General features: G+C 34.2%; 1 protein-coding gene across 1 annotated transcript in view; it reads left to right on the forward strand.

Annotated features, from left to right (window-relative positions):
• The window catches only part of CPS1 (carbamoyl-phosphate synthase 1), a 149288-nt gene that overhangs the window by 67962 nt on the left and 65117 nt on the right, over window positions 1-16209 (forward strand). The window contains exons 19-21 of the mRNA XM_044670734.1: window positions 913-1111; window positions 8249-8425; window positions 12589-12707. Of these exons, the coding sequence (XP_044526669.1) occupies window positions 913-1111; window positions 8249-8425; window positions 12589-12707 (495 nt within the window). The remainder of the gene's footprint in view (window positions 1-912; window positions 1112-8248; window positions 8426-12588; window positions 12708-16209) is intronic.

A 16209-nucleotide genomic window follows, 5' to 3' on the forward strand; every position in this document is an offset into this window, starting at 1 on the left:
GTACTTTATATATATATATATGTACTTTTTAGGCATATATATGCCTAAAAAGTACTCTGTGAAGAATTTGGGGTTATCCTCAATCAATCATTCTATCAATCAATCAATAGACACTTAGTATTTGCCACATGCCATAAGTCCTGGAGACCTAGGTTCTAATTCTGGCTTTGTCACTTACTAGATTTGTGACTTTGAGCCACTTGGTTCTCCTTGCTGATGGCTTCAGTTTTTTCATTTGGAAATTAAGGAAATCCAGCTTGATAATTTCTGTGGTCCCTTTTGACTCTAAGGTCTAATATCTCTAATGGTCATTTGAGTTCTAAAATCTTTTGATTCTATCTACTGTTCTTGAGGAGACTAATTATTTTTTGGTTTGGGCTTAGCAAGTTGCCTTAGGTTGATTTATAGATAGAATTATCTTACATGTTGATTTAGAGATGGAATATGCCTCACTCCTCACATACTTCATACTCCCAGTCATTGTTTATCTGACAGCTCTTTCTTTCTATCCTGTCTCCCTAAGTGTCGTCATTCCTACACTTTTTCAAAACACCTTGACAATTTCTGCTTTGGAGTAAGTCACTAAGAAATGCCTAAATAAGCAGCTTGTTGGTTAGAGGAAGAGAGCATCTGTTTGCTTGGGGTGGAGAAGATGCAGAATGGTAAAATGCATACTGGATTAAAGGGGGGTAAATATTTTATGTGAACTATGCCTAGATACTTTGTCATATCTCAAGATCTCTGAAAAATGTTAGCCAAAATACTCTATAGAAAACAGAATCATAGGTAACTCTGATATGAAATCAACATAATCATTCTATAAGATATGGACTTGCATTCTGAATTGATTTTTTTAATACATGGCAGTTAAACAAGAATTTGACAAAATGTTGCTTGACTTTTCTCCTCTAGATACCCATTGGCCTTCATTGCTGCAAAAATTGCCCTAGGAATTCCTTTGCCAGAAATCAAGAATGTTGTATCTGGGAAAACATCAGCCTGTTTTGAGCCTAGCCTGGACTATATGGTTACCAAAATTCCTCGTTGGGATCTTGACCGTTTTCATGGAACCTCCAGCAGAATTGGTAGTTCTATGAAAAGTGTAGGAGAAGTGAGTATCTTGTTTGTTTATTTATTTGTTGTTCTCATTTTTATATGGAACTCTGGAGAATATTGAAACTTTTAACATGATTTGACAAGTAAAAATTTTGGAGAGAGAAAAAGGATAACAGTTCCTTTATCATTCCCTCGATAGTCACATTCCTTTTTAAGAGTTAACTTATTTTGGCATTTTGGGTGTGCTGAACATTTTATGATTGCTATAAGCAGTAATATATAAGGAATATCCTGGATCCTCAAGGAATTTCAAAGTCCTTTTAAACTATTTTTTATATGTGATGTTCAATGAGTGAAAATAATAATAGTTATATGATAGAAAGAGCATTTCCCCTGAAGTCAGTGAACCTGGGTTCAAGTACTGTCTCTAATGACTTTCTATATAAGTTTGGAAAAGCAACAACTTCCCTGGATCTCATTTTCCTTCTCTGAAAAATTAGAGTTGAACTAGAGGATCCTTAAAGGCCCCTTTTGATCTATGAACTTAAAACTAGTAAGATGAGAGGCAGGAAGAGGTGATCTAGGAATCAAAGAAGGATGATCTTTCTGCTCTGTCACATGTTAACTTTCTGGACCAGGTTTCCTAAGGGAGATTTGGTGTAGGTTATTTCTAAAGTTTTCTTCCAGCTCTAAATACTCCAAAAGAAACAGAGAGTATGGAGTTTCAATAGCAATTTCCCATACCATTGGAATGATTTAAATATTTTATGATTTTAATTCAATTTAAAAACTAAGTACTTCAAAGAGTATCATGTTAGGTGCTTAGGAAGGAACAAATTGGATCCCCAGTGCCTGTCTTCATGGAGTAAAAAGATAAGACACTGAAGAATATAAATGCAATGTTAAGGTAGGAGAGAATATATCCAAAACAAAGTGCTGAGTTTCAAGGGGAAAGAGAAATAATTCTGACAAGAAAGGGGCATTTGGAATGGGTTAGAATTTTAACAGGAATAATTGGTAAGAAAAACTTTCTATGGAAACTACATGAGCAAAGGCATAGAGGTAGGAAATTTTAAGATGCATTTATGGAGGACAGAGAATACATTACTTTGTCTAGATGATAGTGTGAAGAGAAGTTAAAGCTGGGAAAAAGGTTAATATTGGATAGGAGAAGGTCTTAAATTCTAGGAAATGGAGTTTGAACTAGGATAATATAACAGAAAGAACACTGAATTTGGAGTCAGAGGACATGGGCTCATTTCCTAGCTATACCTATTACTTCTATGACCTCTTTGTTATTTCTAAAATGAGAGATCCAAATTGGTTCTAAATCTTATGTCCTGTGATCCTTACTCAATATGAGCCTATCCCTGCAAGAGGAAGATAAATTTGGCATCAATGAATGAAAGAAACATGGAATAGAAATAGAAAAGAAGGAAAGTAGGAAACTGTATTAGGAGATAATTGAAGTAGTCCAGATGTATAGTAAGGAGGATGTATCCTAGATTGGTATTCATGAGATGAGAAAGGAAGAGAGAGATACTTTTGAAATAGAACTGACAGGATCTGACAGATTATATTTGGGAAATGAGAGGAAGGAATAGTCAAAGAAAACCCAAAGGATTCAAATAGGGGAGTCTGGATAAATAGTGATAAATTAGAAAGAAATAAAGGCATTGGAAGGAAGCAATTTTTTTTGGGGGGGGGGAACAATGAATTCAGCTTGATTTTACTGTGTTGGAAGTGCTCATACAATGTTCAGGTAGGAGTGTCCAGCAGGTAATTGGAAATAGGAATCTGTATATCTCAGAAGAGAAGTCAGGGTTGGAATTAGGTTCGAAGCCCATCTCTGCAGCTTATTAGCTATTCATTTTACCTCCCCAGGTTTCAGTTTTCTCCCCTCTAAAATGAGGACATTCAATAAGGTTCTTAAATGTCTCCTTCAATTCCAAGTGGCATGATCCTCTCAGCCCATGGGTGAAAGAGATTTGGGAGTCATTTTGCAAAGAGGTCAGAGTTGAATGTTTGATTTCAGACATGGCTTTTGGCCGTTTTTAGTTTCTTCTTGATAGAGGAAGGGAAAAGATGTACTCAGACTCTGACCTTTGAGGTTTCTAAAGTCTTTTTTCCATTCTGTTTTAAGTTTTAGCTTAGTCCTAATTTTGGTAAGTACAGGGATTAGAGTTTGGTATAAGAATTCCTTCCTTGTGATTATTTATTGATTGGAAGCAATAGATGAAATTGAGGTCATGAGCTGATTTTCCATGATTTTGATTTCTTCCATGGTTCTAATTACATTTAAAAGCTGTCTGCTGTCATGAAAACACACCTCATTGGCATCAGAAAGAACTATGGGAGCGAATAAGGCTGGAGCAGTGTGAAGCCATCTTCACCACTTGAAAAACCAAGAGAAAAACCATAAGCTTCACCAATGCCAAGCTAGTAGTGTTAATTTTATCTGCAAAGGAGAATTTGATTACTCTCTGTGTAGCTTTGGGGTTCCTTGGTGTTTGTAATATTAATGGAGGATTTTATAGCAATGACAGATTAGGAGCAATTTGTATTTAAATTGTTTTATGAGTTATAAATTTTTGTTTGGTTGTTTGAATTTTTTTCTTATGAGGGGATCATATTCTCTGACTCTAATCAAGACTGGAACTACCATCATAAAAGACTTGCTGATAAATGTTTTCAGCATGACCAGAAAAAAAATAGATGGTGTAAATTTGATAAGCACATCTTTTCATAAAGCCCAAAGCCCAGGTTTTTAAAAGGAATTTAAACATATTCACTTTTGGGTTATTATCTGAGGTTTTCACATTTGCTGACATTCATTATTTTTCATAATTTCAGACTAGGCAAGAATTTCTTTAGTGAACAGTTTTTGTACTCTATTTGAAAGTTCTTTAAAGGTGGTAAGAAAGACATAGTTCAAATTATGTATTTTTACATGAGGTTTTTTAGAATCAGATAAATAGGGTCATTTTGGGTTGGCCAAAAGGGCTTAGAAATATGAGAAGAAGCTTTGGTCCATTGACCCAAAAGGGTTAGGTGTCCATCGCCATTAGAAAGAGAATATTTAGTTCTTATTGTGAAGCAAGAATTCTTCGGTCAAATGTCATCATAGACTCAGTGGGGTCTCTCTCTAGGCCTCAGAACTTGGGAGGAAAAGATGACTTAAAAATGAACATTTATAGAAATCTATAAATAATATTGCCAATTCCAACTGACTTCAAGTAGGAAAAAATGAAGCAATAATAATTTATTATTCAGTCAATTAGCCACTTATTTCTTCAAATATAAAAATGATGATAATAGCTAGCATTTAAATAATTCTTTAAGTTCCCCTGGAATTCTGGGTGAATTGTCTTGCAGGAATTCCATCCTGACATTTTCCATGTTGCAATGACACTTTACAAAATATCTCATTTATTACTCACAACTCCCTGGGTATTAGATGATATTATTATCCTCATTTTACAGATAAAGAAACTGAGACAGACAGTGTCTGACTGCCTTTTCTGACTCCATACCCAACACTCTTATCTATTGTAGTATCTAGTTCTCTACTACAGTTAATTCTAAATAATATTTTATTGGCTATATGCCCTCTTACACTTTATGATAAATTAAATTAATGTAATTACTCAGGAATTTCAAGACAAAAATTAACTTTGAGTAAGATCTATTTGATCTATGATTGAGATTTCTGACCTTTGTGTGTGTGTGTGTGTGTGTGTGTGTGTGTGTGTGTGTGTGTGTATACAAGAATCCTTTGGTAATCTTGTGAAACTTATGAACCCCTTCTCAGAATAATGTTTTTAAATGCATAAAATATATAGGAATGTAAAGGAAATCAATTATATTAAAATGTAGCTATCAAATATGATTTTAAAAGTTTTAGTGACCACAAATTAAGAATTCTTAGCTATGATTTATTTAAGAACAACTTAGTAATTATTATTTAGAAATGATTAGAACTGACTTTTAAAATCGTATAGAGAAAATGTTTTTTCTTAAAACTTTAGAACTTTATAGATAACAGTTTTACAGAAAATTTAATTAATTAAGTCTCCTCTTTTGACAGTTGAGGAAATTGAGGAATAGAGTTTAGCAACAGAATTGTAGATAGTCCCATTGTCTCCTGATTCTTAGTCCAGTGACTTTTTCAGTATGCCACCATGATTCTCACACTCTCAGCAACTGACTAGCATAAATTTGCCAGTCATGCTTCTCTCTGGCAGTAAATAACTAAGCCCTGTGATATCTGAGAGATGGCAGAAAGAGAGGATTTATCGTCCGAGGACACGGGTTAGAATCTCTGTTGTTGATCACTGGTATGAATTTAGATTTGTTGCTTCTTCTCTGAGGGCTTCAATTTCTTCATCTTTAAATAAGAGTTTGAATGAAATAATCTCCAAGATCCTTTCTGACTCCATTAGCCTATGAAGTTCATGATTTTTATCAATATTGCTTTTCCTATAAAAATTCTTTATTAAAATGAGAGTATAAATATTGACTAAACATGCAACATTAACATTATGAAAAAAGTATCATTTGAAATAAGACGGAAAAGATTATAATAAAGTTAGGCTTAGGTTGATGCTTTTTTGCTCTAGTTAAAATAATTTTAAATCTCTATTTAGTTGATTCCTTTGTTTTGCTTTTTCTTTTCCCATCCACAGTGCTATTATGCCATTTTAGATAGGTGATCTATATTTATATAACAAATAATTAAATGCATTTCAATGGAATTTTTAATGCAAGCATCTAAAATAGCACAGCTATGAAATAGAATATAATTTGCAAGAATTATATATTCTAATAGTAAAGTATTAGCAAAACATACCAAATTGTGTGTTTGTATATGATTGCATGCTTATAATGGTGTTATACACATATGATTCCTTTTATAAAGGGTCTCTATGCCTTTATAAACAGAGTAAAGATAAAGTAATCAGAATCAATTTTGCATGTGGATTGTGGAACCTGTATCATTATTTTACTTTATAATCACACCTTAGCAACGAAAGATTAAAACTGAGTAAAAATTTTAATAGAGGTTATAAAAATGTCTTTATTTTATAGCAACACATAAGTAATGGATGGTGTTCCATTTCAAGCAGACTACTGCAAGTCCTTTCTCTGATTAGCTGGAAAATCTATGAACACTGTCTCATCTTATGTATGACCACCCAACAAGTCAAGAGATGATCTGAGTTACACTGTTATTGTGTTATTTGTTCTGATTTTTAAAACCAAACAATCTGGAAGAATTATCATGAGAATCAGTCATTTCTGAATGAGAAGAGTGTCATACGAGCAATCTAAGAAATTCTTAAAAAATGTCTGAATGAATTATATAGCCTTAGAGATTTAGTGCAATCCCTTCATCTTAGACAGAAATTGAGTTCTTTTGAGGTTATATATTTTGCCCAAAGATACACAGAATTCAAACCAAGGTCCCCAGCTCTAAATTCAGTACTCTTTCTCTTATACCCTTCTTTCTTAACAGATTAAGGAATATTATTAGACAGAGTACTATATTTGTAATTAGGAAGATTGGGGTTCAAATTCCGCTTCATTTTCTTAATCGCTACATTGATTCTGATTTTGATCTTTCTTAAGATCCTTTGCCTAGCCCTCTTTCAAACTGTACCACTTTGCTTCTCAATAGATGATAGACTCACAGGAGAATCAAGTCTTAAAACTGGAAGGTATCTCAAAGTCTATCTAGGATACTATTTAAATAGAAATCCCTTTTAAAACATTTCTGACAACTGACCTCACATTGTCCAATGAAAGGGAACTTAACTGTCTCATGAGGCAATTCATTTAATTTTGTCATTCATTTTTCAGTTGTGTCCAACTGTGTGATCCCATTTGGGGTTTTCTTTGCAAAGATACTGGAGCCATTTGCCATTTTCTTCCCCAGCTCATCCTACAGATGAGGAAATTGAGACAAACAGGGTTAAGTGACTTGCCTAGGGCCATACAGATATGAGTGTTTGAGGATAGATTTAAACTTAAGAAGGCAAGTTCTCTTGTCCTCAGGTTTAATACTCTACTGTATCACTTAGCTGTCTCGAATTTAGGGTGACTCTAATCATTAGGAAGTATTTTCTTAAGTTAAGCACAAATAATACCTCCTCATATTTCCAGTTACTTCTCTCCCTTCTATATTCTGAACTACTTAGACAAATGCTGTAATTTCCTTCTGGAGAAAAACCAAAGAGAACATTCGACATGTTTTACATCTGATTAGAGGATCAAACTCTACTCATTTATCCTTAAAAAGATGGGAACAAATGAGATGTTGGACCCACACAGGTCATTGCATAGAAACAGTTTTGTTGGTTCAGATTTGATTTCTCTTCCATTATTCCTATTGAAAATAGGATGACAACGGTAATTTTACTGTATATGAACTTATATAAAGGCTTCAGCCACTAGCTTACTTTGAAACCATAGTCCTGAGCAAGCATAACTGAATTTCTAAGCAATAAAAGGTTGTGTTCCAATGCAAATATATATGTATATATATATATATATATATAAAACAAATATATATATATATATATATATAACAAAAACATGACCAGGGAGGAGAAATGTGAGAAAATATATTCAAAATAGAAGCAAGATTGTTCTTCCTTGTGTTTCACAAATTAGACACTCCCTTTCATAGTGAACTTCATATTGGAGCTACAGTAGGTAGGCACCAACCCTACTTTGATTAGCCATCACCAAATAATGGAATGATGTCACCCATACTGATTTTTTCTTGCCCTCCAACATAAACCTTTTGTTCTCTGACAATTGAACTCAATACAGATCTGTCATCTAGTATCCGTGGGTCCTCGCTACTGAAGACTAAATTAAAAATATTTCTCTCTGGTTGACAATCAACTCTCCACAGTAACTATTCTAAATCTCTTTTCTCTTGAAGCTCTCTCTACCATTCTCTGCTTCCTCTTGGATGGAAAGGTATAAATGGCACATTCTTCCCATAGAATAGCAATCACTTGAAGACCCAAATGCTTTTCTAGTCCTTTTACATTTGATATCTTTCCCAACACCCATCATGTGGTAGTAGGTATTTAATCAATTCTTGTGGGATTGAACTGAAAATTGAGATGTGTGTTTTTTTTTTTGCATTAACATGAAATTCTTAAACCTATGTTTGTTCTAGGTGATGGCTATTGGGCGAACCTTTGAAGAGAGTTTCCAGAAGGCTCTGAGAATGTGTCACCCATCTGTTGATGGCTTCACTTCCCGTTTACCAATGAACAAAGATTGGCCATCTAATCTGGATCTCAGGACAGAGCTTGCAGAACCATCCAGCACACGTATCTATGCCATAGCCAAGGTAATGAAGAAAGAGATGGTTGGGAATTGAAAATTGTTTTTTCACTGTTTAAAAAAGAAAACTTTTGTGGTTTCTCAAACCAATATTTGATACTTTAGAATAAGAATTCTGAGTGACAGAACTCATCAGAGAATTCTATAGTTAATAGAAAAATCACTTGTCTTTGTTTAGCTTTAGTGACATGTTACCATTGCATAGAAGGAATGTCCTTTCCTTTGCAGTAAATTCATCTCGATTTGTTAACATGCATACATAGGAACTAATATATGGTTATACAGAGATGGGTTTTATTGACTATTCATTATTTCTAAACAATCCTTTTACTTAACCTTTGAAAACAGTCAGGGTTGCATTTTAGAAAATAGGATCAATTTAAAGGCACCACTTAAAAGGTGTTGCCCTCAGACTGACCTTCTATATCACAGCCCAATTCTTTAGGAATACTGACAAGTAGCAGATGAGGCAAAGAAAGGAATCCAGGACCAATAAACTCTAGTGCCTTGTTTCTGGTGTATCTCCATTTTTTCAACCCCATTTTAGAACATATTAGGTTTTCTTCTACTTGGATAGTTTTATAGTGGAGGATTTTCTCCTCTTTAAGAGTCTGCATAGCCAAAAGCTTATTCTGTTTCCTTTTTTTAAAAAACTGACTCCGTAAAACAAACAAACAAAAAGTTAAATTTGTCTCCCTTTCACCCTGTAGCCCCTTTTCATGCAAATCAAGTACCATATTAATCTTTTTTCATGTTTACTGTGCTTGTAGTTTGGAAATTCTGATTCTATAAAAGGTGACTCAGGCAGCTGGGATCTGTTTGGTCAGAAATCCCAGAATGTCTTTTTGACATTTAAGAAAAAGTGAACATTAATCCTCGAAGAGTATCAAGCCACATTTGAGCTCTGAAGCCCCCCTTTACCACTGTATGTGCCCATGTGTGCATAGTGCTGAAGTGATGAGAATATGAATTTCATCTTTAAAGGGAGAGTCAGCCTTTGTAATTTACCTTTGTAGGAATTAAAAGACACTCTTTATGGTTTGGAACCTAGGGGCAGTTTTGTGTCACTTATAAGCCTTAGGGGATGGGTAGAAGAGGGGAAAAGGAGGAAGGATTTTTTCCTTTTTTAATTACATATAAGTTGTATTCCTCCTTCCATTTCCTTTCCTTTAGATCTATTAAGTGCAAAATCATCTGATTTTTAAGTGAAAACGAGAAGGACTGGTGTCTTTTACTAAGTAAATGGATCAATGCGTTATTATGCTGATCTGGTGTCAAGGTTTTACAGGACTAAGATAATTAATGACATTGTGATAAGGAGAAGTAACTCTTCAAAGCCCTCATTTCACCTTCTTTATTTTCTGTTCTTTCTTCCCTCCCCTCACCGAATTACAAAATTTGAGAATTAAAAGGGACCACAATAGCTCTCTTAGTCACACTTATACAAGAAAGGAGTCTTTACTATAACATAGCTTAAACCATCTCCTGGTAAATTCTCTGTGTATCTATGGGTCCCATTCTTTCAGCCAAAGGGTGAAAGATGGTTTTTTTAGGCTCAGCAGCCTTGCTCCTGGGCTATCTCAGTAGAATGGGGAAAAATAGGAAGTTCCTAAGGTGCCTTTTGGACTGGGGACCTAAAGATCAAATATATAATCCTCCTCCTGTAGGTATTTCAAAGGTGAGGATTCTTAGCTGAATCTGAGTAGGGGAATGGAGGCTTTCCTGCACAATGTACCTGATATTCCATTAAGAGAACAGGACTGTGGTATAAATTATTGGCTGCTAGCCTACCAAGGGAGGAACTCATTTCTGTTTGTTAGAGGTCATCATGACTGTTTATTTCTATTGCTACCAGGAACTTGATGATTTTGACAAAGAATTTAGGGCCTGGAGAGAGCTGAAGGGAAGAAAAAAGCAGAAAGGAAGAAAAAAGGAGTAAAGAGAGTGTGTAAATCTTCCCTGGCTTTCATGAGTCTCAGGAAAGGGCAACTTGCTTAAAGGCTTGTTTGCTACAGTCATATTGCAAGATGACTGGATCAACCATCTCTCCTGGTTTAGGGGCATGCAGGGCATCATTTCCGATTCTGAAAACAGTAACGCAGTTTCAGAATTGTTGGGGGTGACAATCACTTTAATGCCACGGCACACCAGAACCAAGAAGTGGTGGTGCCTTAAAATGAAGCAGTGAGGCTTAGCTAGTATCTGGATTTTTATCTAGTAGTGTAATTGGGACTTACCAAATGGCTATTCTTACTTATGTTATAATGACCCGCAAATCACTTTGCTGTTACAGTCGTTTGTAGTAAGAGACAAAAAAGAGTGCTATATTAACGGAAGATTCTTTTTACCTTACAGTGTCACAATTGGGATCTGACTGAATATTTAAGAAAAGGATAATCCTCTACCTTTAGAATATAAACTCCTTGAGGGCAAGGAATATTTCCCCTTTTATGTATATTTCTAATGCTTAATGCAATTCCTTATTAAATGCTTTTTAATTGACTAATTGATTGTCAGGATACTCAGAAAGGTTTAGTTTTCAGGAACCTATCTACTATTTTTGATAAAATAAAAAAATGAGAATATTAGTAGAGTGATCTAATAATTAGAAGTAGAATTGAATGTTCTTGTTAATTGGAACTTTTAGTTAAAAAAAGATCACATATTCTGCCTTCTAATACTCATTTTTATAGTCATTTCTGATGTTAGGAATAAGAGAATGAAATGATTGAAACATATTTTATATCAGATATAAGATTATATTTTTCTACTTAATTATGCAAGTTCAATATTATATTTATAATTGGAATATGATATATAAATACATTATATACATATATTATATACAAACAGAAAATGATTGGATATATCACAAATTTGGATCTTGAAATGTGGCTTTAAAGAGAAAAATACATGAAGAGAAAAGAAGATTGCATAATTTAAGTGATATGTGTATTTCATTTTCCTTGGGGATTAACAAAACCTTGTAGCAAACTAGAATATATTGCATTGGGGATAACATCAGATTGTTTTTTTCCCAACTGAATATGGAGAGATTTGTTTTAAAATAATAAAAGTAGAAACTAAACATCTTTAGAGAGCTTTAAAGACACCATCTAATCAAGAAGGCTTAAAAATATGAAGAATTTGGATTTCAATTCGAGCTTACTTTTTCTTTCATTTTGTTCATATCACATAATTGATCAATCAAGAACCATTTATTAAGGACCTATGATAATTCAGACTCTTTGATAGGGTACAAAGACAAAAATGAATCAGTCTCTAACCTCGAAAAGCTTCCATTATATAGAGGAGTCGTGCACATACAATTACATAAAATACATTACATGTATATTACATGTAAGCAAAAACAGTAAAGATGATGAAGAAAGCAATAGCATTAATAGTAGGAAGAAATCAGGAAAGGTGTCATGTTGGTAGTAGCATTTGAACTGAACTATAAAGTGAGGAGATCTGGGTTTAAATCCTTTCTGCTTTGCCTATTAACTTTATCTCCTTGACCAAGATATTTATATCTAAGCCTCAGTTTCCTCTTAGAAAAAATTGAGATACTGATACTTGTACTACCTGCCTCATATGGTTTTTGAGGAAAAATGCTTTTTTTCAATCTTCACTATAATCTTCATTTAAAACCTTAAAAAAGTCTTTTTATCATTAATTTTCATTATTTTAGTTTAACATAGAATTTTATAGATTACCATTTCCCAATGTAGGGGTCATATTAATTTGAATAGAAAGAAAAAAATTTAATGATATGTCTGTCTGAAAATCTCATCAATGAATAAACTAAAAGAATATTACTTTGATCCCACAGTTTCCAACTAGTGATGAGAGTGACAAACCTTTGGCTTTTTTTTTTAAGTGAATTTTTCCAGACCTTGAGAGTTATGCTGGGTTTAGGAGGATAATTCTAGGGAGATAGAGCCATTTTCATGAGATTTTCCCAGGGATTTTTAAAACTAACTGAGTCCTATTTGCAGATGCAGTTGACAAAGTCTTTGGCTTATTGGGAAGAACTTCAGTGATGCCAGTTTTATGGTTCAGAGCTCAAGCTATTGCCCCAGGGAATCTAAATAACATGGCCAGGGATGCTTGCTAGACTTCTGTGAAGTGTTTGTCAAAGTAGACACTTCTTTTTTCCTTTGGCAGGCCATAGATGACAACATGCCCCTGGATGAGATTGTCAAACTCACATCCATTGACAAATGGTTCTTGTTTAAGATGCGGGATATTGTAAACATGGAAAAGAAACTAAAAGGACTAAACAGGTAAGGCAGCCTTGTTCTTGGCCACCACAGATGTCTCCCAGTTTGTCTTGGCACATTACCCAGCTAGCAGTGAGCTTGGTGGTGCTGGGTCCTCAGAATAGCAGCTGGGGCCACAAAATAGTTGAGAAACTTCTTTTTTTCCCCTTTAAATTATTCTCAGCATGGAAGAAATTGTTTGTTATATATATTAATAATTTTTTAACCTCGTCCCAGCATAGATGGTGACTCTCTTCTCTAGTATTATCATTTGCTTTACTTGAGAAAATATGTATGATATATAGGTTTACATATATCTGGCAAAAGGGGATCTAATTAGTTTTAATCTGTTTATTTATATATTATTAAAATGACTTTGTTATAGTTTATACTTCTTTTAAGTTCTACTCTTCTGTGACTGAGTAGATAATTTTCTTGCTTTGAAGAAATGGACTTACCTGCCATTAATCCTTCTCCCAGCATTCTTTTAATGATAGCTCATGCCTTGGTATATCTCACAGAACAAATTCCTCCTTTTGTGTCTGCTAATATTTCGTCAGGAATCATGACCGCTAGCTTCAGCTTGTAAATGGGCCACATTCCAGCTTCCATTAATAGACATTTTACCACTTGCTCTTAGAATTCATTAACATTTTTCTCTACTTCAAGGCCAATTATTTTTAAAATTCCATTTACAGTTCAGGGATGTCCATTAGTACCCTTCTCGTGCCCCTTCAGGAATACCCAGACAATGCCAGTTGCTACTTAAATAACGAATTTGTTTTAAATCTCCCTTTTTTTTTGCCCAGAGAGACATTTTTGGGGTGATACCTCTGCAATAAAATCAACCGCAGGTTTTAAAAAGCTACCGTAGGTCTCAGGTGCAGCTACTTCTTAGTGTCTTCATCTTCTCCCCTCAGACATTGTCCTGAACTGTTTCCTCTGATGTGTCAGGATGGCTTTTCTACTAGCCTTATGGCATGTTTACAGAGAAATAATTCTCTGAGGATAAATTGTTCTTGTCGATCTTAGCTGATTTGAAGTAATATAGAAAGTCCACTTAAGAAGTTGTCAAGAGCCTTGGAAAGATTCCAAAACCCAAGTTGCTGAACCATTTGGGAAATAGAGCATATTCTTTGGACCCTTCTCTGCCTACTTAGGACAGGTACAAGAGTGGCAATGAAAATCTTCTCTTTTTCCCTAAAACATTGCCTCTCTTTCCTTCTTTTTAACTCGGGCAGCTATTTAAAAAGTCAATGTCTTACTATGCAGATTTGTGTTTCTTATTCTTCTAGATTTAGAATGGCTATAATTTTAGAAGCAGTTATATACATAAAAATATGCATGTATAGGTATGCATGTTTATATATACACAGATTTGTGTACATATGTATTTTATACATATATTTGTGTATATGTATAGTTATACATACATATATACATAAATATACATGAAATTTCTTTTTCTAGTGATCATATAAAATGAACAATAGAGAGCAATCAATTGAGGATCAAGACCATAAATTCGTCTCTGAGTTTTGCTGACTTGAGCTTTGGTTTATGATGCCAGTTTAAGCACCATGTTGACTTACAGTCCATTCTACCACTTTCTAGTTTCATGGACCAGATCTTGAGTGTTTCAGAAACTACTGCAATTAAACCACATGAGGGTGCTAGAAACATAGTATTCAGAATGGGACCAGATAAGGAACTGGGTGAGAGATAATAGATTTTGCTATGAAATAAACCTTCATTTGGTACAAATTCTGCTTTTTTTTTTTTTTTTTTTGGCAAACTGCACATTTTTTAATTGAGTAGCTTGTGTTATCATCAATAGGTAGGTTGAGATTCTCACTAAGCAGAAATAAATGCCTAAAGATAATGAGCATGGTCCTTGGGGAATTAAAAAAAATCCATTGTTATACAGCTTGTAAAAATTCTCTCTGACCTCCATACTGTGTTGCATTTGTTTGCTGGCTATTTAGATTTTTCAGTCTCCATCTTTAGGGACAATAATTCCTGCAAAAACAGATGGTTTTCTATATTCATAATGGGATACATAAATAGTACATTAAAATCTTTTATATGTGCATTTCATAGTATTTTAAAATGATGAGTACAATAATATGAAATTTGCATCTTCAATAATCAGTTTAGCTACTGAGTTTATTAAAGCTGAGGGAGAAAAGTTGCAAGTAAGCCCAAAATAAAATCCTTAATAGGGTTCTTCTGAGCTAAGCAGAGTGCTTTGCTCATAGTAGGCACTTAATAAATATTTGCTAAATTGAATCAAATACCATTGAGTTATCTAGGACATAATATAGCTTAATGATCAAGGAGATTCCTGGTCTGCTGTATTTTTTAAAACTAACAAGTCTTGAGTACATACTGACCAGCACCCTGATGCTTGAGTTAGGAAAAGAAAAGAATAGCTGACATTTATATGGTGCTTTAAGAATTTCTAAGCTTTTCCTCATAATTATTTCAGTTGACAATCCTATGAAGTGCAAGTATCATACACATTTTATAGAAGAGTAGCAAGATAGAATCTCTCTTGTTTCTCAGTAGGCAAATATATATATGTACATATATATATATATAATTTCTACTTTTGCAGCCCTTAATATATGAGTTTATAAATATATGAGTTTATAAAAAAGCAAATTCAAGTGACTCTAACTGGAAATGAGAAAGGGGGCCAGCTTTTGAGTCAGGATAGACCTGAGTGCAAATCCCACCTCAGATATTTGCTATTTCTGTGATTTAACTTTAGTTTTCTTATCTGTAAAATTAGGTTTGGGATGCAGTGTCCGTGAAGGTCTCTTCTAATTTTAAATCTATGATTACAGGACCTCATGAGAACAGTAGAAAACCCTCTTACTGTTATTTTATGAATATAGATAGACATTTGTAAGTGGAAACCAGATTTTTACTCACCAGTGGAACATAAGCTTCTTTGGACTATGTGAGAAGGCACACAGAGGATGTGGGATGGGAAAATAAATATTGGGACATGTTGAGTGTGACAGAGTAACTGATGAATATTACATGCCTGTGGGAAGTCATGAAAATAATGGTTAAAAATTCCTTTTTCTTGGAGGGCAGATACATGAATCATACTCATGATGATCTATGAAATCACAGTTCTCTGAAGAATCACTAGACAAGGCAGGCAGGTGTTAGCAATAATAGATCAGTTTGGGGGCTAGACAGTACTTGCTCCCATTAGATCTCTGTCTGCATACAGGTCAACACTGAGCATAGAAAAAACTTTTTTTTGGTCACACTTCTTGAACAATATCTACTGGTCACCTTAGCAGTTACAATAACTTCAGGCAGCTTCAAGAAGAAAGATCTCTCCCTACTTCACACCATTGACTTTCCTCTTAACTTGTTTATTGTTGCCCAAGGGCATGTTAGAGAAGTTGACCTTTCTTTTGGCAGTTCCCCCAAATTTTAAGGCAGTGTAATAACTAGCCAATTTTTTTGGAGCATAGTTGTACTTTTTTTCTTCTTCTATTTTAGA

Source organism: Gracilinanus agilis, chromosome 3 (genome assembly GCF_016433145.1).
Source record: "Gracilinanus agilis isolate LMUSP501 chromosome 3, AgileGrace, whole genome shotgun sequence".
Classification (NCBI taxonomy): Eukaryota; Metazoa; Chordata; class Mammalia; order Didelphimorphia; family Didelphidae; genus Gracilinanus; species Gracilinanus agilis.